Source organism: Schistocerca serialis, chromosome 12 (genome assembly GCF_023864345.2).
Source record: "Schistocerca serialis cubense isolate TAMUIC-IGC-003099 chromosome 12, iqSchSeri2.2, whole genome shotgun sequence".
NCBI classification, from domain to species: domain Eukaryota; kingdom Metazoa; phylum Arthropoda; class Insecta; order Orthoptera; family Acrididae; genus Schistocerca; species Schistocerca serialis.
Genome location: NC_064649.1, coordinates 61,864,694 through 61,890,395, shown reverse-complemented (window position 1 = coordinate 61,890,395; position 25,702 = coordinate 61,864,694). Strand labels below are relative to the sequence as shown.

General features: G+C 44.0%; 1 protein-coding gene across 1 annotated transcript in view; it reads right to left on the bottom strand.

Annotated features, from left to right (window-relative positions):
• Positions 1-25,702, bottom strand: part of LOC126427935 (homeobox protein abdominal-A homolog) — a 308,210-nt gene that overhangs the window by 245,987 nt on the left and 36,521 nt on the right. The window contains exon 2 of the mRNA XM_050089827.1: positions 24,040-24,072. Within this exon, the coding sequence (XP_049945784.1) occupies positions 24,040-24,072 (33 nt within the window). The remainder of the gene's footprint in view (positions 1-24,039; positions 24,073-25,702) is intronic.

Here is a 25,702-nt window from a genome sequence, read left to right as displayed (position 1 = left end):
AACAGATGTCCGTACGACTGTGTTCTGCACAGACGATGGCATTCTGGTCAATAGCCGATCACACGAACGATGACGGCAGGGCACCAGCAAACGGGATTGTGTTTCCCGCGTAGCCCCAAATCCACAATCGCTCAGTATATAGTCACAGACGATGCAGTTTGGCACAGAGAAGAGTCCTACCAGACTCCCTGCAGGGAAAGGCCAAAGGAAGAATGGAAGCAGGACAGTCGCAAATTGATGTGGCCCGATGGCTTAATGTCAATCGTTCAGTTGTTTCTCGGATGTGGCAACTCTGCATAAAGGCTGAAATTGGATCCCGAAGACCAGCGCACGGCTGACAACGTATGACATCAGAAAGACAGGACCGTTATTTGACTGTAGGGACACGACGGTACCGCCTTAAAAATGGTCCAAATGGCTCTGACAAGGGAACCTCCCCATCGCACCCCCCTAAGATTTAGTTGTAAGTTGGCACAGTGGATAGGCCTTGATAAACTGAACACAGATCAATTGAGAAAACAGGAAAAAGTTGTATGGAACTGTGAAAAAATAAGCAAAATATACAAACTGAGTAGTCCACGGGTCATACAGGCAACATCATGGACAAAATGAATTCAGGAGCGTCGTGGACCCGTGGTAGCGTGAGCAACTGCTGAGCGAGAGGTCTTTGGTTCAAGTCTTCCCTCGAGTGAAAATTTTATTTTCTTTATTTTTGCATAGTTATTATCTGTCCGTTCGTTCACTGACGTCTTTGTTCACTGTAATAAGTTTGTGTTTTGCGACCGCATCGCAAAACCATGCGATTAGTAGACGAAAGGACGTGCCTCTCCAGTGGGAACCGAAAACATTTGATCGCAAGGTCATAGGTCAACCGATTCCTCCACAGGAAAACACATCTGATATATTCTATACGACACTGGTGACGGCATGTGCGTCACATGACGGGAATATGTTGTCGACCCACCTAACTTGGACACTTGGCGAATGGGTAAAAAGATTCTTCTACCTTGCCCGATTTAGGTTTTCTTGTAGATGTGATAATCACTCCCAAAAAGGTGATGAAAACATAAGAGTTTGTCACATAAACTGAAAATAAAAAATTAAACTTTTCACTCGATGGAAAATTTGAATCAAGGACCTTTTGTTCCGCAGCTGCTTACGTTACCACGAGACCACGGCGCTCCCGCGTTCCCAGTGTCCTTGATGTTGCCTATCTTCCCATGAACTACTCAGTTTGTATATTTTGCTTATTTTTTCACAGTTCCACACAACTTCTTCCTGTTTTCTCAATTGATCTGTGTTCAGTTTTTCAAGGCCTATCCACTGTGCCGACTTATAACTAAATCTGAGTGGGGTGCGATGGGGAGGTTCCCTTGTGAGCACTATGGGACATATCATCTATGGTCATCAGTCCCCTAGAACTTAGAACTACTTAAACCTACCTAACATAAGGACGTCACACAACACCCAGTCATCACGAGGCAGAGAAAATCCCTGACCCCGCCGGGAATCGAACCCGGGAACCCGGGCGCGGGAAGCGAGAACGCTACCGCACGACCACGAGCTGCGGACTAGGTACCGCCTTAGTTCTGCACAGCAACTGGCATCTGACCTCGCAGCATCCACTGGACGAGTTGTATCGGCGCACAGAAGGCTTCGGCAGACCGGCCTTTATCGCCGGAGACCCGTTGTATGTGTACCTCTGACGCGCCTCCACAGTGGAGTCATCAACAGGCAACCTGGACGGTCGAACTTTGGGCCAATGTTCTTTTCACAGACGAGTCACAATTTGGTCTGGAGAGTGATTCTCGACGGATTCGCATCTGGAGAGAACGTGGAACAAGATTTCAGGATCCAAACATTACGGACAGAGACCGATATGCAGGATCATCCCTAATGGTGCACTCACGGATTCTGTTAACCACTCGAACATCTCTTCATGAAATTGATCGGATGAATCAAAATGCATTTCTGACCATCAGCTGCTTTATATACCGGGTGATCAAAAAGTCAGTATAAATTATAAAACTTAATAAACCACGGAATAATGTAGATAGAGAGGTAAAAATGTCCGACAGATGGCGCTGGACAGCAAAATGTCAGTGACTGCGCATGACAATCGTGTATAAAAGGAGCTGTAATGTGAGAGAGAGAATCAGATGCGCCAGCAGTGGCAGCATGCTGACGTTACCTGAAAAGGCGCTTTTAGTAAAGCTGTATAATCAGAATGGGCAATGTGCTAGTTCAGCGTTACTATCCTATCGCCACAGGAAGGGGATTCGAATGGGTTGACAAACGCAGCTGTGGCGAGAATAATTTCGAAGTTCGAAGCCACGGGTTGTTTAGACGATAGACCCCGTAGTGGCCGACTGAGCACAAGGCGTAATGCTGCTGAGACAGTTCACGTTCAAATGGTTTCTAATGGCTCTGAGCACTATGGGACTTAACATCTGTGGTTATCTGTCCCCTAGAACTTAGAACTACTTAAACCTAACTAAGGACATCAAACACATCCATGCCCGAGGCAGGATTCGAAGCTGCGACCGTAGCAGTCGCGCGGTTCCGGACTGAGCGAACAGTTCAGGAAGAAATGGAGACTGTAGCGGGTTCGTCTATGCACGAGGAAGTCAGCGCTCGTGCAGTCGCACGTCGCACCCGCATTCCATACACTACTGTTTGGTTGGCACTGAGGCGTACCCTCCGACGCTATCCGTACAAAATCCATCGGCATCATGAACTGTTACCTGGCGATTTAGTGAAGCGGAGGGCATTTGCGGTGAGGGCGTTTCAAAAGATGGCGGAAGATGACGATTGGTTGAGTAACGTGTTGTGGACCGACGAAGCTCATTTCACGCTCCGAGGGTCTGTCAACGCCCACAACTGCAGAATTTGGGCTACCGAAAATCCTAGAACTCCATTGCGCGACGAGAAAGTCACGGTATGGGTTGGATTTACCACATCTACCGTTATCGGGCCTTTGTTTCTTCGAGGAAATGCGTGATTCTGGTTTTGTAACTGCTACCGTGACGGGTGAGAGGTACGCCGATATGTTACAGAGTCGCATCATCCCCAGCCTGGCTGATAAACACCTGCTGGAACGTACGATGTTTATGCAGGACGGCGCTCCACCCCATATTGCTAGACGCGTGAAAGATCTCTTGCGGGCGTCGTTTGGTGATGATCGTGTGCACTTTCGTCATGCTTGACCGTCCAGGTCCCCAGACCTCAGTCCGTGCGATTATTGGCTTTGGGGTTACCTGTAGTCGCAAGTGTATCGTGATCGACCGACATCTCTAGGGATGCTGAAAGACAACATCCGACGCCAGTGCCTCACCATAACTCCGGACACGCTTAACAGTGCTGTTCACAACATTATTCCTCGACTACAATTGAGCATTTCCTGTAAAGATCATCATCTTTTCTTTGCCTTACTTTGTTATGCTAATTATTGTTATTCTGTTCAGATGAAGCGCCATCTGTCGGACATTTTTTGAACTTTTGTATTTTTTTGGTTCTAATAACACCCCGTGTCATTCGAAGCATGTGTGTCAATTTGTGGCTCTCTATCTACATTATTCCGTGATTTATTCAGTTTTCAAATTTATACTGACCTTTTGGTCACCCAGTATATGAATTTTATACATTACTTAACGGGTGTTGATAGTCACCTTCCAAAATCACCAAAAATGGTTCAAATGGCTCTGAGCACTATGGGACTTAAAATCTGTGGTCATCAGTTCCCTAGAACTTAGAACTACTTAAACCTAACTAACCTAAGGACATCACACACATCCATGCCCGAGGCAGGATTCGAACCTGCGACCGTAGCAGTCCCGCGGTTCCGAACGGAGCGCCTAGAACCGCTAGACCACCGCTGCCGGCTCCAAAACCACCAATTTCAACCTATTTTTTGTAATCAAGCCTTGTTCTCCCTCTACGATTTCCCCCCCGCCACCTTCTCCCACCTCCTCCCGTCGCTAAATTGATGATTCCTCGATACCTCAGAACCTGTCATGTCAATCGATGTTTAAGTCAAAATGCGCCACAAATGTCTTTCTTCCTCAGAATCCTTTCATTAGTTATTCCGCCTTCCCACCTAATCCTCATCAGTCTTCTGTGACACCACATTTCAAAAACTTCCATTCGCTTCATATATGTAATGTACATTGTCCACATGTCACTATCTTACAAGGCTATACTGCACATACAGACTTTCAGAAAAAAGTCTTCACACTTAAATCTACATTCGAGGTTAGCAAATTTCGCTTCTTCAGAAACATTTTTCTTGCCACTGCCAGCCTATAATTTATATCCTCTTTATTTCGGCCATCATCAGTTATATTACTGTCCAAAATAAAAACTTTCCTACAACTAATAGTGCCATATTTCCTAACACGATTAAATCAGCATCGCCTGATTCAATTCAACAACAGTTCCTCATGCTTCTTTTACTTTTATTGATGATCATCTTGTAACATCTTTTCAAGACACTACCCGTTCCATTCAGCAACTCTTCCAAGCTCTTTACCGTCTCTGACAGAATCAAAACGCAATCGGCAAGCATCAAAGATTTTATTTCTTCTCATTGAACTTTGCCACACGTGTCCCCATATTTATGCGAAATCCAAACTAATCTTCCCCGTGGTTGGATTCTAACCGGGGGCTGGCTTTGAACTGTTTCTCCTAAATCATAAGTATAAACAATATGAGACAGAGGGGTAAGAAATCCCCTCCCCCTTTTCCTCCTCTCGAACACGACTTCACAAACTTAAACACAAACAGCAGGGACTGTCGTCGTCCTGTCTTTTATCTTGTTTTTTCGCTTGTGGTGAAAACTGGTAATTTGTGTTAGATTGGGGTTCGAGCAGGGATCCGCTTATTATCGTGCGTAGTCACCGTACCGAATTAAGTCATCCTAGCAGGACTCCAGGGCAAATTTAAACTATTAATCACAATCAGCTGATCTTAACGAACAGAACACCAGTCTCACACAACTGCTCAGTCGTCACAATAGGTGATTAACTGCGTTAGCCAACTGATTTCTCCAACTTTCCAGTTTCCATCGGCGTTACTTCTTTCGTGGCTTAACTTCCAACGCGACATTCGTAACAGGATGATGATCGCTGACAAACGTAAACAATGCTACGTACTGTTCTGAACGAGGGGTGTTGCTTTAGCTTTATTGAGTTACGTATGGCGACGATTTTGTGGTAATTTGTATCGGTAGACACCATAATTAATTCCGCTTAACCGTAAGTAGCGTGCTACCAATAACCGAAGCATTCAAATGCTAGATTCGGGCAGTTCCCGGCCTGACTCGGTTATCTCGGTCGGCGATCACTAAATGGTTCGCGTTTCCCGCTTATCTAATTAACCTGCAGACCTTTCCACGTGCACAGCGTGCGTGCGCGATAACCGTTACCCAATTTAATGGACAGCCTATGAGAGCCTCCACTCTGTGCTACCTGCGCTATTAGTTCACACGCTGCACGAAACGAGATGACCGTTGAAATTGGACGGCTTAACTCGTGCCACATGAAAGGAAGGGGTAAGGAGGAGAGGGGTGGAGTACGAACTGGGAGAGGCAATGGAGAATGGTGGAGATTCCCTACAGACCTTTCCTGAGGGCTAGACCCTTCCTTTTCTCTTCCCCCTTTCTTTTCTCGTGATATATTCTTCCTCAGAGTCCCGACCTCTCAGGCGAGATAGGGTGGCACCAGGTGAGTCTGCGCACCAATTACTGCGCACAGGAGGAGGGGTGGATGGGGACTTTGCTCCGCAGTCCACCAATGACTTGTTTGGGAAATCGCTCGTGTTTAATGGCCGTAGTGCACCGTGGCGAGGGAGCGGTGTGGAGGAAAGGAAAAACACAGATCTGGTTCTCCCTGGGTCGTCTCTCGCCTGACAGGTTCTCTTTGCTTGGGCCGTACCTCCTTGAAACGCGATCCGGTATTTCGTCTCGCGTCGTTTACTGCAACAGATTCAGACCGTGCTAAACGGCGTGACGCGTGATTCTTGAAATGTGGGGCGGGAGAGCACGAGACTTTGCACGCACGAATGAGAGGGTGAGCTGCAAAAGTGCGACAGCTGAGGTGCAGAAATGTTCTGCTAATGTACCAGTTCCTATAACGTACGCTTTTTCTGCCACGCTACGCGTGTCTGGCGTGGAGTCAAGCAGGTTTTTCCACACGTGCAACTCACGTGACTTTTAAGTATGTCTGCAGGTTTGTGTCCGTTATCATTGATTATCAACAATTCTGAGTCCTTAGGCCGTGTCATATTCCCCCTCAAACTTCTTCAGTGGCTGATGTTTCGATCCATCTGTTGTGATGTTCTTGAGGATTCCAATGACATCTCCGGATGACTGAGTGTTCACCCTTCCAGTGACTGGGTGGGAACCTGAAGGAGATCCCAACAAAGGGGTCGAGACATCAAGTCCGTGGATACGAAAGTGTTCAGACGTCCAGCGACACCAGTGGGATGCTGAAGAAGATACCAATACAAGAATCTAAACGTCGAGCCCCTGGATGCTTGATTCTTGACCCATCCAGCGACATCTCTGGGAACCTGAAGAAAATCCCAAAAAAGGGTCGGAACGTCAAATCCCTGGATACTGTTCACCCATCCAGTGACACCATTGGAAACCTGAACAAGATCCCAACAAAAGGGATCGAAATGTCAAATTCCTGGACACCAGGGTGTCCACACATCCATTGTCACCAGTGGGATGCTGAAGAAGAGAAGGATGGAAACGTCGAATCCCTGGATGGCTGAGTGTTCAGCGCTGGTCGCGGTGGCCGAGCAGTTCTAGGCGCTTCACAGTCCGGAACCACGCGGCTGCTACGGTCGCAGGTTCGAATTCTGCCTCGGGCATGGATGTGTGTGATGTCTTTAGCTTGGTTAGAGGACTGATGACCTCCGATGTTAAGTCCCATAGCGCTTAGAGCCATTTGAACCATTTTTTAGTGTTCAGCCATCTAGTACACCAGTGGGATCGTGCAGAAGATCCCAACAGAGGTATCCAAACGTCGATCAGTGAAGAAGTTGGAAGAAGGTTTTATCATCAACTAAAGTGATGCCATTAAAGTGAAATCACCGAAGTTGCTCGAGGAAACACCCATATTCGGGTGGCGTCCTTTCGGTCACATCACTTGCTTTAATGCCATCTACGGCTACACTCTGCAAACACTGTAACGTACACAGTAGAAATTGCTTCCCATTTTACCCCTTATTAAGGCTTCTTCGCTTATGGTGCGTGCGAACAACGACTGCCTATGTGTCTCTTTAGAACTGATATTATTCTAATCCTGTTTCCGCCGTCCCTATGGAAGCAATATTTGCATGTTGCAGTGCTTCCCTAGAACCATCTTCAACTGTAAGAATGCTTTCGTGAGATAGTCGGGTTCTATCTTCAAGGTTTTTGACATCTCTGTGACGCTCTCCCGTACATTCCACAAACCTGTCACCCTTAGTACTGTCCTCCTTTGTGAACCTTCAAATATACCGTGTTAGTTTTATCTGGCTTTGGTTCACACACTTGAGCAACATACTGTGCTGGCTGTCATACATCTGTTTCGTTACCAATCTCTTTTGTAGACAGATTGCTTTTTCCCAGTATCCTACCGGTGACCTCAACTCTGCCACCCGCTTCACTTACTACCGAGCCTGTGTGATCATTCAGCATCAATTCCTTACAACCTGTTACATCCAAATATTTGTGAGTCGACTGACTGTAACTGAGTACATAACGCATCTACTTGGGAAGCGAACATAGCATCTACGCCACAGGAGATGGCCTGATGACTACTTGGCACGAAACAACTACCCAGTAGGCAACATAAAGGAGCGACTACAAACTCTGGTTGTGTTGGTCGCTTTTCCAACCGACATTACATCGAGAATGTCTATCCAGTTCATCCTATCCGAGCCTGTTCTCCGACGCTAATAACCACATCGTCGACGGACGGAAGACCTAATCTTGTTTGCAAACAGGTTCTTCACAGACTGCTACCAATCACGATGCTTTGTTAACTTGCTTAAACAGTCTTGTGAATGTTACAGCATGTTTCGATGTATAATTTCATCATAAAATGATGATAACTTGCAGTACAAAAAACATTTAACATGAATACACATTATCTCAACGTAAGCAAAAAACTACTAGATTCATATATGCAATATAGGCTATCTCGGCGAATTTCTGCGCTGAAACCTTCTCGTTTTATTAGCCGAGTTGTAGAGACGTGTAGTCGCAACGTATCGACGAGTTTTGTACCCGTTATCCCCTAAAGTTGATGTACAGGATACCTGTCGAAACGCTGCGAATACACGACGCCACGACACGGGTTCTAGCTCGAGAAGATTTCACTGATATTACAGTCACGTTTAAGTTTTGTACTGACATTTATAGCCTCACGATGAGGCAAAACATCGAAGCATTTGCATTTTTAAATAATTTAAGAAAGTTAACAAAAGGAATGTGACTGGTAGCGGCCTCTAAAAACCTGTTTATAAATATTAACAAACAGTCACATTCGAAGAATACTAGTAGGTCTGTAAACATCATAATCATCTTTAAGTTTTTCCATCGTCCAGTTCGCACAAGGAACGCAACAGCAAGAAAGGGGAAATAAGGACGGGCAACAAGGCAGGGAGAAAACTATTTTTCTCGTTCTCGGTTCTCGAAACATGAAATGAAGTAGATGCGGTAAGAATTACTCCTGGCTTGCAGACCGCAACGGCATGCGGAGAATGTATGTAAATGCAGATGTTGTCTGTTACTTGTTGCGCGCCAGTAAAATTAATCTTACTAACGATGCGGTAATTTTCTCCGCACGTCAGCGAAGCTGATTGTAACCGAAATGATGGGAACAGTCGCGATGGTCTGAAAAGTTGCAAGAATCTGGAAATATAGATCTCTCATTCTTTTTCCAGACGTAGTTGCTAGACGGAAATCTACAGTTCCGAAATAAGAAGTAGTGGTGAAATTTCACCGCAGGAATGCTGGCACAAAAAGTAAACGTATTCTATTAAAATATTGTGTTACACTTGAGGACACACAGATGTACTCGTACGTTTAAGGGCTCAGAGAGATATTTCCCCGGGCTGGTCGCCGCGACAGAAACACGCAGACTCCTCTCAATAATTCTGCCGGTGCATAACACGGCCCGTTTCGCCGTCAGTTGTAAACATTAATAGAGCATAAATAGTGGCCGCCTTTTCTCTTCCTAATCTCGCGCCGCTCGTCCTTCTGCCGGCCACAGAATATACCTCCGACTCGCGCGCGGTCACGCACAGAAGATAATAAGGAATCTCCTATAAAGAACGTCGGCTGCGCCCTGCGCTGCGGGCAGAGAAAAGCGGGCCATCGTAAGTAACGCCCAATTTCCTTCCCATTCATTTTTTTATCGGATTTCCCTCCGCGTCGTTTCTTCGCCGCCCCCTCCCATGGGTCCGGCCGCCATTATGACGTTTCCTAACTTACGACTCCCTCCTAAGGCAGCGCGCCGCCACTAAACATAATTTACAGTATTAAGTTTCTCTTTTCGTATGCAGGTGGATCGCTCACGCAGGATGAGAATGGAGCAGTACGAGGGTGGGGGGAGCCAGGACTCTGAATTTCAGTATCGCACGAGCGGGCATACCCCATTCTCTTTTCTTTCAAATTTCCTCCGCCCTTTTCTTTTATGTTTTTCGTGTTATATGATACGGTGATTTGTGGGTGAGTAGGGTCCAGGAAAAGAACAGCGTATCTTACAACATGTCTGGGTGAGTTTAGGCTGCAATAAAGGTAACTACAAACCTGCATTACCTCTGTAAACAGTATAATGTTGAGGTTTGTAAAACCGAGACTAAAGTGGTGGCTCTCTATGGCAAAGATCCCGATCGATCCAAAATTACTGAGGACAATGTGATTTTAGAGCTTCATTTATATGGAATTTCGAAACTGACTTAAAAAAGTTCTACATGTAAAACTGGCAACATTTGGAAGACCTCGGCTGTAAATAATGGTAACGCACAGTGAATGAGAAATAGAGCAATTTCATGTGAAACATGTTACGTGATGTGCTTTATTCACATTAGTCGGTAGTTGATTACACGATAAACTGAGAAATGGCAGCTCTGTGTTGAATTTCGAATTCTCACTACAGGCAACTTTGTCAGTGTGTGTGCATGTAAACAGTGGTAAGTGCCAAAAACTAGGCAGCAGTAGTAGGAACGTGTGCGGTGTTCCCGCCAGGAGAAGGCTTTCCAGTAACGATTTATACAAATCCGAGGATGGTGAGGATAATTAAGACGTAGGTAAAGATTCTGAATATGTTCTTGAACGAAAATGCCATTCAGAAGTTATTGCTACCCAGGCAAATGTGAGTTGTTATTCAAGCACCTGAAAATGTTGTGTCCCTTACCTTAGTTTATGTGAATTTGCATGACATTGTTTACGTGGTGTAGTAAGGCGACGTTATAATTAATTTTGTATTGTGATGAAACATAGATTAATTTCTGATGTTGTTTTACTTTCTTTTACTGTTTTTCTTCTCGGAGGGGCCAAGTAAGTACCACGTGCCAACTTCAACTCATCCATTGTTGTCTTCTTTTCTTCCAGTACTCTTTCATCTGTTCACTAAGTTTCTTCTTCCTGTCTTCTCACTTCTTCATACCAGATTTTTACACTATTTTACCTTGGAATCCTTCCATGTTTAGTACTTTTCCCTAAACACCTCTCTGTCAATTATTTCTTCAGCTTTTATGTCATTTTGTTCTAAACCCTTTTTTACTTCATGGATCCAACCCATGCTACGAATATTTTAAGATCTCTTTGTTCAAGCTACTGTCTTGCAGACAATGTCAATGTCCAAAAAATACCAGTCTTCTTTTTCTCGTTACTTCTGATATGTTTTCAATGTTTCGACAAATTCCATCAGTGCTACGCTATATACGAACTTCCATAGCTACGCAATATCCGAACTTCCATAGTTTTTCGTGAGTCCAATATTTTCCTAATGCCTCGCCTTTGTAACATTTGTAGTTTATTTAAATTATAGTTTAATACTAGACGTTCGATTGTTATAGCAAAAATTGGTAATGCAAATCTTTCTATTATAAACTGAAGAAATTCGGACCTATTGAATTTGTACTTTTGGAAGATTCACAGCAGCGTTTCGTTAACTCCCCCAGTAAGTAAACAGTGATAAGTTAATATTAGGTTAAGCGAACTCTGTTTGCAAATAAACGATTTAAAGTACCCGCTGATGCATCTTTATGATTAACGTTTTGGATAGATTTTAGATATTCAAAATGATGTGGATACTTTAGAAATATTTCAAAATAGTGAATTATCTGAATTCAAAAATCACAATGGATGTACTTGAAATATCTTACTTATGAGATTTTGCGGGAACTTTATTGCGCAGTTTCATGGAAAAGATCAACTTGGCCCTTGACAAATGTATTTAAAAACAAGACCAGGTAAGAAACGAGACTAAAATTTTATAGATCTATTGCTTCCCAGTATTTCTTCATGGGAGGGAATGTCGGGTAGGTGCAAAAAGAAGAGTAGGTAAAATGGAAAGTTCGTAAATGAAATTTCTAAGGAGAACAAAAGGGTGCTGAAGAATAGACAACAGAAAAAACAAAGCAGTGACACCAGAACTACAAGTAGAGGCTACTGAAAGTAGAACATCCAAACAGCGTAACACCTGGCACGAACATCTACAGAGAATGGAGCGTGAACAACTTTTCAAACTAGCGTTGTCTTATAAACCGCCAGGAAGAATGGATGTTGGAAGAGAAGGGACACACTCGATGCCTAACCATGAACTGTAGAAGAAGAAAGGAAGTAGGTCAAAACGCAGAATATGTACTGAAAATTCTCATGATTGCCACTAGTTCCGAAGCGCAAGTACATCTAGACAATGCCGTTATAACAAGTACCTTGGATCAGTAATAATGTGCATAGCTTCCACGAATAAAGGCATTGGAAACCGCATAATAGGAGCAATATGCGGTGAGAAGATGCATGTCGAAGTCAAAAGTAGTACATAAAAACTATCGGTAAAACTAGACGTTCATGCGCCTTGAACGTAAGCATATGACACAAACAGTTGTAGGTCAGTTGAGGGTGCTTCTGGGTTTTATAGAAAAGTGTTTTGCATCAAACTAAGATAGATGAAGCTAATTCCGTAAGTCAAGGCAATTATGGTATATCGTGCGGACGTGTGGCATCATTGAAATTGCAGTAAATAACGCCCGCAGCAAACGTCGCCGAAATCAACCGACAGATTGCGATCGCATGAGCGGATGGCTCGCTAACAGCGTCCGAAACATTCAGTGTGACGTTGGATGTGCTACAAGACAGACTCTCCCCCATCCACCCTATTCACGAGACCTCAGTCAACGCGACCTAAACCTCGTTCCACAACTGAGGAAACCATTGCAATAGAGGCGCTTTGCGAACAGAGCGAATTTGCTCACGGCACAAAATGATAGCAATGGCAATGGCAGTCATCACCTTCCTGTTACGGCGTAAAGTCAGCGCCGGAACGTCAGTCGGTAACGACGTAGCAGTTTAATCCACGTCGTGAAATTCTCTTGTTCTCGCATTATCGCCCCATACACCGTAGTAGCCATGACTTGAGGAATGTCTGTCGCGTGTGTGTGCTACGTTTTTCGAAAACTATTAAAACTGCTGTTTAACAACATATAAAATATCTCCGCATATAACATTTTTTTTATACTACTGGCCATTAAAATTGCTACACCACGAAGATGACGTGCTACGGACGTGAAATTTAACCGACAGGAAGAAGATGCTGTAATATGCAAATGATTAGCTTTTCAGAGCATTCCCACAAGGTTGGCGCCGGTGGCGACACCTACAACGTGCTGACATGAGGAAAGTTTCCAACCGGTTTCTCATACACAAACAGTAGTTGACCGGCGTTGCCTGGTGGAACGTTGTTGTGATGCCTCGTGTAAGGAGGAGAAATGCGTACCATCACGTTTCCGAGTTTGATAAAGGTCGGATTGCAGCCTATCGCGATTGCGGTTTATCGTATCGTGACATTGCTGATCGCATTGGTCGAGATCCAATGACTGTTAGCAGAATATGGAATCGGTGGGTTCAGGAGGGTAATACGGAACGCCGTGCTGTATCCCAACGGCCTCGTATCACTAGCAGTCGAGATGACAGGCATCTTATCCGAATGGCTGTAGAGGATCGTGCAGCCACGTCTCGATCCCTGAGTCAACACATGGGGACGTTTGCAAGGCAACAACCATCTGCACGAACAGTTCGACGACGTTTGCAGCAGCATGGACTATAAGCTCGGAGACCACGGCCACGGTTACCCTTGACGCTGCATCACAGACAGGAGCGCCAATGATGCTGGTGTACTCAACGACGAACCTGGGTGCACGAATGGCAAAACGTCATTTTTTCGGATGAATCCAGGTTCTGTTTACAGCATCATGATGGTCGCCTCCGTGTTTGGCGACATCGCGGTGAACGCACATTGGAAGCGTGTATTCGTCATCGCCATACAGGCGTATCACCCGGCGTGATGGTATGGGGTGCCATTGGTTACACGTCTCGGTCACCTCTTGTTCGCATTGAAGGCACTTTGAATAGTGGACATTGCAGATGTGTTACGACCCGTAGCTCTACCCTTCATTCGACGCCTGCGAAACCCTACATTGCAGCAGGATAATGCACGACCGCATGTTGCAGGTCCTGTATGGGCCCTTCTGGATACAGAAAATGTTCGACTGCTGCCCTGACCAGCACATTGTTCGGATCTCTCACCAATTGAAACGTCTGGTCAATGGTGGCCGAGCAACTGGCTCGTCACAATATGCCAGTCACTACTCTTGATGAACTATGGTATCGTGTTGAAGCTGCGTGGGCAGCTGTACCTGTACACGCCATCCAAGCTCTGTTTGACTCAATGCCCAGGCGTATCAAGGCCGTTATTACGGCCAGAGGTGGTTATTGTGGCTACTGATTTCTCAGGATCTATGCACCCAAATTGCGTGAAAATGTAATCACATGTCAGTTCTAGTATAATATATTTGTCCAATAAATACCCGTTTATCATCTGCATTTCTTCTTGGTGTAGCAATTTTAATGGCCAGAAATGTACAACACCCGACTACAAATGCCTGGCTGCGAAAAAGTGTGCGCGAGTTGTAGACCGAGAAGGGAAACAAGATACGCAATACTGATTGAAGGCGGTGTTTCTTCCAGACGGTTATTGGTCTTAACGCGCGGTGGTGACCAGTGACCAGAAAGCAGCACGTCTTGTGATGGGTGAGAGCTGCTTATCCTGAACACGGCGACTTCTCCAACGAGGGGGACGCGCGGCCCCCTCCCCGCCACCCTCAAGCTAGCAGGCTGGGCTCCCAGGGCCCAGGCAGAGGGGAGGAGAGTGATTTATGCCGCGAGATAGGGGAGACAGCCACACGGTGCTCACAAAGTCGCGCCGCCGCAATGGCGAGGCCCTCAGGACTTCCATCTTACTGGCCGCCACAAATTACCTCGCCATAACCCGCTCTCAAATTGCCGCACGGGGAACCGAGACCAGCTTGCGCTGCGCCCTGGGCGGCCTGCAGGGTAACGAGTGATGTATTTCTCTTTATAACAGCAGTTAGGCGATTACACCAATACGTAGAAAAAAATCAAAATTCTGTTGGGAAGATGCATAAAGAATGTTTAAAGAGGCGCAGAATGTGAATAAGCTGTAATAACCTACAAGATGCTTCAGAATTTCTATTACTAGAGGCCGCAGGTGGGAATTAGTAGGTACAGTTTTTTGTCCGAACATAATCGATTTATTGGTTTTATTTGGCTTTTGGTATTTATTACACCACACAGCCGTCCTTTTTACAATCATAAATGGTACATTTATTGGTCACGCTTTGAAAATGCACGGTTGCCTTTGGAAACGTCTTTCACACTGGTTAATTGCAATCACTCTACTTCTCCTAGTCATTGTTGCACCAGTTTTGATACTGCTGTCCAGGAAGTATTTCAGAAAACGACGAGAAGCCACGTCAAGCCACTGTGGCATATTTCCATCATTATTGCAATACTGGAGGAGGTGGGGAAAGAGAAGAGTTTTGTGGTGCGCTGTGAAGGCACTGAATACAAGATCCCACTGATGATGCCTTAGAACAGGAGAAGTCACCAGCAGCAGGACAAGGCAGTTTTATTTACAAAATAAAATACTGTAGATATACATTGAGCATCAGGTGCTCCTACCGATGTGGTTTTATGCAACCCACAATGTTATACCTGTCCTTCAAAAACCACACACGATGTTTCCATAACCTCTCACTAGCTACGCGTAAAATCAGGAGCTTTTTGTAGGAAATTCATTGTTCTTAAATTTTGTACTGGTACATGCTTTCGTTAGAAGCCGTTGTTTTATAATCATTCAAGGAAAACTTGTGGAACTGACCCTCGAACACCCCTCCACTCTCACAATCATCCCCCACCAGTCAGGATTTTTAGTATGATGGTTGTGGCACTCACAGCTGTAACTGTATAAAAATTTGCCACTGCACGCATTGTCTCTCACATTCGACCGTTTCTGTTCGTCACCGAGTACCCTTGCCCTATCGCACCACCAGCTTAGTAGAGCACTTACAAATTGTAAAACTGACGTTTATTTAAATTTTATATAACAATTTTGTGAATTTTAACTGTATCAAATAATCAATTACATCTTTGTGCTCTTTTGAATCCAAAACTTCCATGCTTCTAAGGGTTCAGTTAGGACAGAATTGTCAAGGTAATTAGTTGTAGCATAAAGATTACAAAACGCCGGCCGTGGTGGCCGAGCGGTTCTAGGCGCTGCAGTCTGGAACCGCACGACCACTATGGTCGCAGGTTCGTATCCTGCCTCGGGCATGGATGTGTGTCATCTCCTTAGGTTAGTTAGGTTTAAGTAGTTCTAAGTTCCAGGGGACTGATGACCTCAGAAGTGAAGTCCCATTGTGCTCAGAGCCATTTGAACCATTTTGATTACAAAACTGTATTTTCTTGAATTACGTTCACGGGCGAGTTTAATAATGTTAACTAAATAGCCGACTATGCCAGTGGTGTAATAGCCCAATCAATAGAAACCAAAGCAGGTCGAATATTGGGTGTAATTCGTGTAGTCTGAAATATTTGTACCGTTGTAGGAGTGAGTGCCACGAACAACAAACGGTAAATCCTGACTTGTGAAGAGTGAATGTGGGAGTTGAAGTGTGTTTGAAGCTCACTTTTGCACGTTTTTCTGAATGGCTTGCGAGTCGTGGCTCGTCTTTTCCGTAAGTTTTTCTTGAATAGCTAGAGAATCGTGACCATAAAACGTATCTCGGTATGAAATTTAACTATACAAAAATGTTACGTTCATTTTTTTCTGTAGAACCAATAGTTGGAACGCTAATGCGTGCGGGAAAATATAAATGTGGCGTGTAGTTTTCCGATACAACATTCTATGTTTATAATGTATTTTGTAATTGTCTTATAACTGTAACAAGATTCGTTCATCTAGGGTATCACACAGTACAAAATTGTACGCATTATTATTTAACCCCCTGTCAGACTTCGGCGTCCCTGTAATATTTACATTGTTAACAAACATAGAAGGGCGATAACGAGGAAATTTTTCCAATCTTTCTGAGCACAAACAGCGTTAATTCAGGCACTTACGCCAATGGAAACACTGGTGGTCGCCCTTTCCACTTTGTATTCAATGCTCTGCATAAATTGGCTCAGCACATTTCGACGACAGACTTATTTACCAGGTTTCTAATGTTTAATGCATGCAATGGTAATTCGTACGTACCGTGCTGAGATCAATATCGCATTTGCCTCCGGACACGGCTACTTGTAAGGCAGTTGGTGTCTAGAGAGCAATACGTTATTTCTCGCCGGTGTGACTTGGGTCTACACCCCGAAGGAAACGACAGTGCCGCACCTACACCTGCTAAGAAATTCTGTGCAAGTGTCTCAGCGTAACACAAAAGAGACAGCGTAAATTACTACGGAAATATCTGTCATAACGTATTTGTACCCTATTGTTTATCGAGCTGAGCTTGTGGCTCTAAACTATGACAGTTATCATCAAAATGTGTCAACTCACTGTCAATATGGCGGTCAGTTTACTACAAACGTGTCTCGCGCATTGCAGGAAGGTAGACGTGGCACAGCTGCTGAATGGCCTGCAGCTCGCGGAGAACGACAGGCACAAAGTTCTAGAAGCATAAGGGCGTTATCGAATTCAAGTAAGTCCTATTTTGAAAGCGACAACCATTAACTTTTTTGCTTCATTCTTCCAAACATACCCATCTTTTTCATGTCTTCCCGAATCCGACCCGATATTTTCGAAGTAGTATGTTTTACGGCAGGCAACGGCCTTGTCGCAGTGAGTACACCGGTTCCCTTGAGATCACCGAAGTTAAGCGCTGTCGGGCGTAGCCGGCACTTGGATGGGTGACCATCCGGGCCGCCATGCGCTTTCAGTTGCTAAGGGCTGATGGTAGGGTTCGAGTGCGGCACGGACCCCACGTAGCCATGGAGCCAGGTTGTCAACAAGGCACTGCGCAAGCTGCTGGTGTTTCTATAATGGTCTGGGCTGTGTTTACATCGAATGAACTGGCTCCTATGGGCCATATGAACCGCTCACTGACTGGAAATGGTTATGTTCGGCTCCTTCGAGACCATATGCAGCCGTTCATGGACTTTGTTCCCAAACTACGATGGAAGTTTTATGAACGACAATGTACCATGTCACTGGGCCACAGCTGTCAGCGACTAGTTTGAAAAATATTCAGAAAAATTCGAGCGAATGATTCGTCCATCCAGGTCGCCTGAAATGAATCTCATTGAGCATTTATGGGATATAATCGAGAAGTCAGTTCGTGTACACAATCCTTCACCGGCAGCCCTTTCGCAATTATAGACTGCTATAGAGGTAGTATGGCTCACTATTTGTGCAGGAGTCTTCCAACGATTTGTTGAGTTCACGGCACGTCTAGTTGCTGTACTACGCCGGAAAAAAGGAGGCAAACAGAATATTGGGAGATATCCGTGACTTTTGTCACCTCAGTGATTTTTTCCCTGTGACAGATCTGTTCTTAACTTTATTTCAGACAAACCTGTGTGGAACGCGAAGTACAAAAAACGGTTCAAATGGCTCTGAGCACTATGGGACTAAACTTCTAAGGTCATCAGTCGGCTAGAACTTAGAACTACTTAAACCTAACTAACCTAAGGACATCGCACACATCCATGCCCGAGGCAGGATTCGAACCTGCGACCGTAGCGGTCACGCGGTTCCAGACTGTAGCGTCTAGAACCGCACGGCCACCCGGCCACCCGGCAGGTCGCGAAGTACACTCTACACCAAAATGTTAACATGGTCTGAATGATGAACGCGCAGTCGAGCATGACGTAGCGCCTAAAGAGCTTTTGAGGATCTAAAGATGACAATTGTACCTGTCGAAATCAGTCAATTAAAGCAAACAGTTATGAGAGCGGTCTTGGCTACAAAAAATTATTTTAAACTAACGGTAACAAGTTATTGTAAATCGGCAGAGTCTCCGTCGCCCCATACGTAGATGGTTTCCCTGTCGCAGCTGTTCAGCAGCGCGTAAGGTCTCCAACGTGTGCGCCCTCTGGTATATAGCAGGTGTGGACACACACACACACACACACACACACACACACACACACACACACACACACAAGTCTGGTCTCTCGTGCCACGCGACCCGACCAGCTCCCTTGTCAACCACTGGCAGGTGTCGCTTCGTCCAAGCGGCGACGCCAAATTTCTCGTCTTCCGTCTCTCCCAAACATAAACACGCGCACGTCTGCTTCGCACGCGGCGACTGCTCTAGCCACGGCCCCTGGTCATCACAAACAACGCCAAAAAACCGTGACCACCACAGACAGAAACACCGAAAAAGCATCAATTACTTTCATCCCGACACCGATACTTTCCTGCGTAACGCTGTTGAGCTGATTTCCTGGAATTAGTACTATTTTCTTCTGCTCCTTTTTGCATCTTATAGGTATTTGCCTGTTACTTCCTTTTTCTTAAAGTTGTTGATCTTTCCACTCTTCCCTCGGTCTTTCTAAAGATTTCTTACAAATTATTGGCTTTCGGGACTTGCCCATACAGTCATATGAACAGTGGAAAGTCAGATATGATGGTACGTAAGGGCAACACAACTTCCTTGTCCCCTTGCGGAGAAAATCATCTATCCGGTCGGGAGTCGAAGCCAAGCCACTTCGGTTAGCAATCTGCTGCGCTGACCACGCAGCTTCCGAGGAGGACTCCGAAAGTTCTTCTGCCCACTGGGCAATAATTCATCATTAATTTTTGTATTCTGTCATCGTCCATTCTTGTGACATGGTCCTTCCTGTCGTTTCTGTCTTCTCTAATCTGCTCATTTAAGCTTTCCACTACCAGTTGCTCCTGTATTCTTTCTCCTGTGTTCTCACCTAGTCTTCTGAGGAACTGCATCTCCGATGCTTGTACATTATAACAGCAAGTATCTTATCGAATGATCCTAGTAATGTTTTCTTACCTTCTTATTATTTATTCAAAATTTCGGCAGCTCTGGCTGATCAGAAAGAAGGGATGAGCCTTTACTTGGCAACGCCTGTGGTACCACTATAAGCTAAGCTAAGCCCTTAGTGCATTGGGAAGACATTTTTTTATTCCCACTGCTGTATATTCTAGCTAACGTGTACCTGACAATTCCGGTACACCAGAACCCTCCGAGCGTTTATTTTCACAGGCAGCCAGCACGTTGTGTAAGCCATGTAACAGATGATCAACGAAAAGACTGGATAAAGTATTGATTTCGGATGACTGTAAGGATGAAGAATGTGAAGTAGTTTTTTCGATAAGATATAATTTATACACTTTTGGGTATCGTTCAGCTGTTTTCCTGGTAATATGGCCTTTTATTTCATATTTCAAGTTCCAATTTTTTAGCTATTATAATATGTAATGAAAATAAAAAGAGTGCTTCATTTAACCATTGTATTATTCTACTGCTACTGTAAACTTTTGAAAAACAACTCTCTCTCTCTCTCTCTCTCTCTCTCTCTCTCTCACTCTCTGTTATAGACGGAGAGATTAGAACCCATAGAGAATATCTGCGCTGACCTATCAAACGTGACTATCGATACAGTAGCAACAGCGGTTCCCACAGGTCACCGAAGTTAAGCACTGTCGGGCTGGGCTAGCACTTGGATGGGTGACCATCCCGTCTGCCGAGCGCTCTTGGCAAGCGGGATGCACTCAGCCCTTGTGAGGCAAACTGAGGTGCTACTTGATTGAGAAGCAGCGGCTCCGGTCTCGTAAACTGACATACGGCCGGGAGAGCAGTGTGCTCACCACATGCCCATCCATATCCGCATACAATGTCGCCAGTGGACTGAGGATGACACGGCGGCCGGTCGGTAACGCTCGGCCTGTTCGGACGAGTTCTTTTGGAAAACAACTATCTCTATCTCTCTCTCTTGCCCCCCCCCCCCCTGATTATCTTTCGATGCATTTATAAGTAAGATATTTTTCTTGCGACACTACTCATTAATAAAGTGTTGACAGTTTTCATTCGATACCGTGTCCCCCCACTACAGATACGAGAGGTAGTTATGAATCTTTAATTACCATCTCGAAAAAATATTACATGATTAATTTTTTATTCGTTTTCTGGCTCATGGCTGTATTCCTAGAAAAATTTGAAACCCACACTCCACAGGTCCATAGCAGATCGCTAGATGAGCCACTTTACCAACGGGCTACGCCATTCTTTTTGTTGCTCTAGCGGCCTGCTATAATATTTCACATTTTAGTATGACTACAGACATGTATAAAAGATGTATTTATTGAAAGCGATAATTAAAGTGTGTGAAACCCCTTCTCCCTCTCGTAAAAACAATCCCATCAGTGGAGGCATGTATCATTCCACAGCAGACGGATTGACTGCAACATGCGACCCAAAACTAGTCTGTTTTTCTTTCTGTCTTTCTTTTGTTGCTATCATTATCCTACAGGGCGACCATATAAGAAAACAAATTTTATTTCTAGCTTTAACTGCAATAAGGTTGGAAAATAAGCAAGGGAAACAGTTTTCGTTAAACTTCAACAAGTATTTTGGTTTAAATGTCCAATAGCATTCACTTTATTTGCCCTGTCTGTCTGCTCACTTTTCACCTCCAGAGTTGGGTCCTCTTAGTTGAAGATTTTCCTTTGTGGAGGATTGTGAAGGTTTCTAGCCAGGCTTTTGGTGATATATGAGGAGTTACGTGCGGGAGATGTTGTCACTTTACTGTCGAGAGCAGACATCGACGACTGCAAAAATAAAGCTTGTCTTTTTTTTAACGAAATGTAGTGGCTCTGGTTTAGACAACCGAGAACAACGTCTGGTAAAACGATGCAGTAAGCACACGTCCCTGCAATACTGCAGTCCGCTGAGGGTTGAAACTATACAAATACATATAAATTTTTCCCCTCGCCGGAGGCTTATTTCGGATTATTGGCCTTCGACATGGTGACCTCCTTTCTTCATATATTAGCTGGCAGACAGTGAAGAGTTCAGTCTACTTCTCTACATGTAGCTCCATAAAAGAACAAAACAATGCTGATTTTCCTTATATTCTGAGTTGATCACCCCCAAAACAGCTGTCACAACATCTCTTTGCTAACATCACTGGTCCAGTAAACATACTCTTAATGGGTTCCTTGAGTCACTGCAATGAGATGTTGATGATAATTGGAAATGATGGAAAATACCTGAATCTTTGTTAGAGTAAACAGTAGCAATGAGATCACTAACATCACCATCTGGCAGCGCCGATTTATAGAAATAACAGTGCCAAAGCAGCTCTCAGATCCCATTTCTTTTTATTTCAGAGAACTTTTCGACTTTTTACCGGCAACAGAAAATGCCGAAGGAAGTCACGGATAGTTACAGTACATATTCTCAAGAAGAAAGTTCAGTTTGAAGTTCACTCTTCCCACTTAGTTGCCATTATGGGAAAATGTTTGCTGAAGAACAAGTCTTGCCTTCTCCGCAGTGTGCAGAATGTTGCCAAATACACGCTAGCTGTCACCAAACGTTTCTAACGTACTGTCTCACAACGTATTGTAGGCCATTCACCTGTTATGTTACACTCGGGAGGAGAGGAAAATGTGTTGCCCTTGGCGAGAAAGTGAAAGTAACTCCCAGTTTCGAGAACTATTAACCCTCAAAAACTTTTTTATCTAATCTGTTCGTCTATGTTGCGACGTACCCGGTAAATGTCTATAACAACTATCGGTAGCATGAAAATGTGCCCATAGAATCTACAGCCAATACGTATTAGACATATGTACAAAACGCCAAGATATCAGGAAGTACTTTCCATAGGTGCTACGGTGTATACGTGTGTTGCACTTCCCTTCTTAACTGTGAAGGCACCGAAACTGCAGTAGATTTTATTTGTGTTACTAAACATCTAGCGTAAACTGCTCATTATGCAGACCGTGACGACTATGAAGATGAAAGATTGCAATTTTTTTCCAAAAATGCTTTAGAGAAACCTGCATCGATTTGTTAAGGTTGAAATTCGATGAAATAACTTTCGCTTCTCTAGCATCATCTTCTGTCGTGACTTAGGCGTATTCTGGTGAAAAAAGTGCGTACGCTGTAGTTCGTAACGGCACGGTAAACCTGATGAACATTCCAAGGTTCCGCTTTTGTACCGTCGTGTGTGTGTGTGTGTGTGTGTGTGTGTGTGTGTGTGTGTGTGTGTGTGTGAGTGTGTGTGTGTGTTTGTTTGTTTCTAATCGAAAAACCAGACCGCTCTCTTTTATTACTCAAATCATCACTACTCATTCGCCGAGATTGTTTCAATAGTAACGTAAACCCCGACAGCAACCATTTTCCTCTCTCCCTGCAGCAATCGCGGGTGCAGAGAGGGACTTAACATCCACCAGTAAATGCCCTAATTTATATAGCCTATGTACCCAATTCTAATTATTCCCACATAATATTGGAATTTTCATTAACAGTGATACACAGGTGATTCAGCTGCCTCTACCTATGTGATTTATGCAACCCGCAACGTTTGTAAATACCCCGAACAAGACTGTTATTCTTTCCCTCACTACACGCGAACTATTAGCTCTAAAGAATAAAGTGAACAGGACCTTTTTGTAGGAAATTTAATGCAGTTAAATTTTGTACTGTGATATGTTTTCGCTACAGGTTGTAGTTCTCGAATTACTAAAGAAATACGCAGAAAAGTGACCTTCAAACGCGATTTTCTTTAATATCTGGAAACCGTGGCTTCCAGCGAAAACGTATCCCAGTGCAAAATTTAAATGCATTAAATTTCCAACGAAAAGGTTCGGTTAAGTTTTTCTGTACGACTAATAGTATTCCCGTAGTGAGCGAGAGAACATGAAGACCTAGTACATGACTTTTGAAGGCGTTGTGGGTTGCACGAGACCCATATGTAGTAACAGCTGAACCACCTGGCATATTTCGATGGGAAGGCAAGACAAACTGTAGTCGCGTTATCCCGGCTCACCAGCAGTCACTTCACCGTTTTTTATCATTTGAACCAGTGAATGAAATCTTGATTACTTTGTACTAGTTGCGACCTTTTTAGCAAAATATTTTCACTGCCGACTAGGAGGCTGAGACAAAATTTAGAAGACGTGAATTGTAATTAATTCTACCGATACGAGCACAGCAGGTGGAAACACGTTTTTGAGGCTGTTGTACTTACTCGTCCGAAGTTCCCGGCTCTTTACGTCCGGCGCGTGCTGGACGGAACGTTTTCCAACAACACAGATACAAATATATATATATATATATATAAACACTATATATACTACTGACTACGTTATATGTAAACAGAAAAAGTAACAGAAAAGAGTTGACTGAGCAACTTAAGAAAAAGAAAATTTGAGCCTTCAGCTGGTTTTTTACAGAATAAGCGTAAATTAATTAATAAAAATAATTACTTTTGAGAATTCTTACGATAATAGTAATTGGTGTCTATCAGGGCCGGATCTAGAAAAAAAGAGAAAAAAATCCAAAGTAAGTAATTAGGATCGTGAAAACAGTGCAGTTGAAGAATTTTATTTATTACTTTAAAGAAATAAGCAACAAGCAGTATATATTTTTATTAATTTTTGGCAGAATTTATTTAGCGGTAACAGAATCCGTGCACCCTGTTGATAAAACACCATTACCTTTACGTTTTCGACTTTTATTGCCTGCATGCTTCTTCAATTGCGCAAGCTACGTGGCGCAAGCAGTTAAGTCACCGGACGCATCTTTGACAGGAGCTAAACTTAAATACTCACCGAGTCATGGAGATTTAGCTTTTCCGTCGTTTACTCAAAAAGACTAAAACGCTCGCCAATATGATTGTTTTGAAAGAAACACGGCGGGTTTTCTTCCGTATTCTTACCTAGGCGAGCGTGTGCTCTGTCGCTAATGATCTCATTTTACGTTTATTGTACAAGAAGCCTGGAGTGTACCCTTGTATGCGAAATGAAGGAGGACAGGAGGAGAATTGATGCATTTGAAATGTGGTAGAAGTAGAGAATGCTAAAAATTGGATGGTTACGTGAGTAGCTATTGCATATATACAGAATCGAATCAGTGAGAAAAGAAGTCAGTTTGGGCTTCAGTCTGTAGCAGGGCAGTATATGTAAACGAATTCAATTAGGCGATGGTAAGGGATTACATAAGGAAATGAGACAAAGTAGTAGATGAGTTTTACCATTTGGCCAGAAAGATAGCTTATGATTGCCAACGTGGGGAGGGTATAAAATGCAGACTTCCAACAGTGAAAAAAGGAAGGTCTTATGAAGAAAAGGAATTCTCTAACATCTATACACACATAAATAAGTTCATCTCCACAGTTTCTGTTCATATGTTTGGGCGAATATCAGGAAGTACCATAGGGATTTTGATACGGTTTCCACTAATAGACAGAATAATTCATTGGGTGGGTTTGTGCATACAGGATGTAACGGGTATAAATTCAGATATTTGGATATGTAGTACCTTAATATGTTCGCAGTCATGCATTGGTTGTTTCTTCTCTCCACTGAACGTTTTTTCCACAGACAGGTCACAGACTATACGATGGGTGAAACCCGCGTCTTCTCTTGCTGATTTGGGTTTTCCGAGATTTCCATAAATGACTTCAAACAAATGCCGGGATGTTCCTTTAAAGGGCACGGGCGACTTCCTTCTCCATCCTTTCCCTAACCCGATGGGACAGGTGCTCTCGTTGTTAGGTATCCTCCCCCAAATCGATCAACCAACCGACTAACCAACCAATCTGGAGATACTTCAACAAGGGTAAATAAGCATGAATGGCTTGCTCTTGCACATGTCTGGAGGTACTGCCCAACCTAAAGACATACGAGTCGTAACAAATTTAATTATTAGTCTGCAAATGACGTAAATACCAAGGTAATGTTCTTCAGTACACAGTCCTTAGTCTCCAACAGAAATATCTGTATTTCTACCCTTTACACGCCGTGTGATTTATAAATATTTCGTGCAAGTGAATTTAAACCCACGCCCCTGTGAAAGCGGTGCCTTTGCCTCAGAAACGCGGGAGGCCGCTTCACTCAAGTTCCACGCCAGCACAAGCTCTCGCTACTGGGAGGCCAGCGCAAGC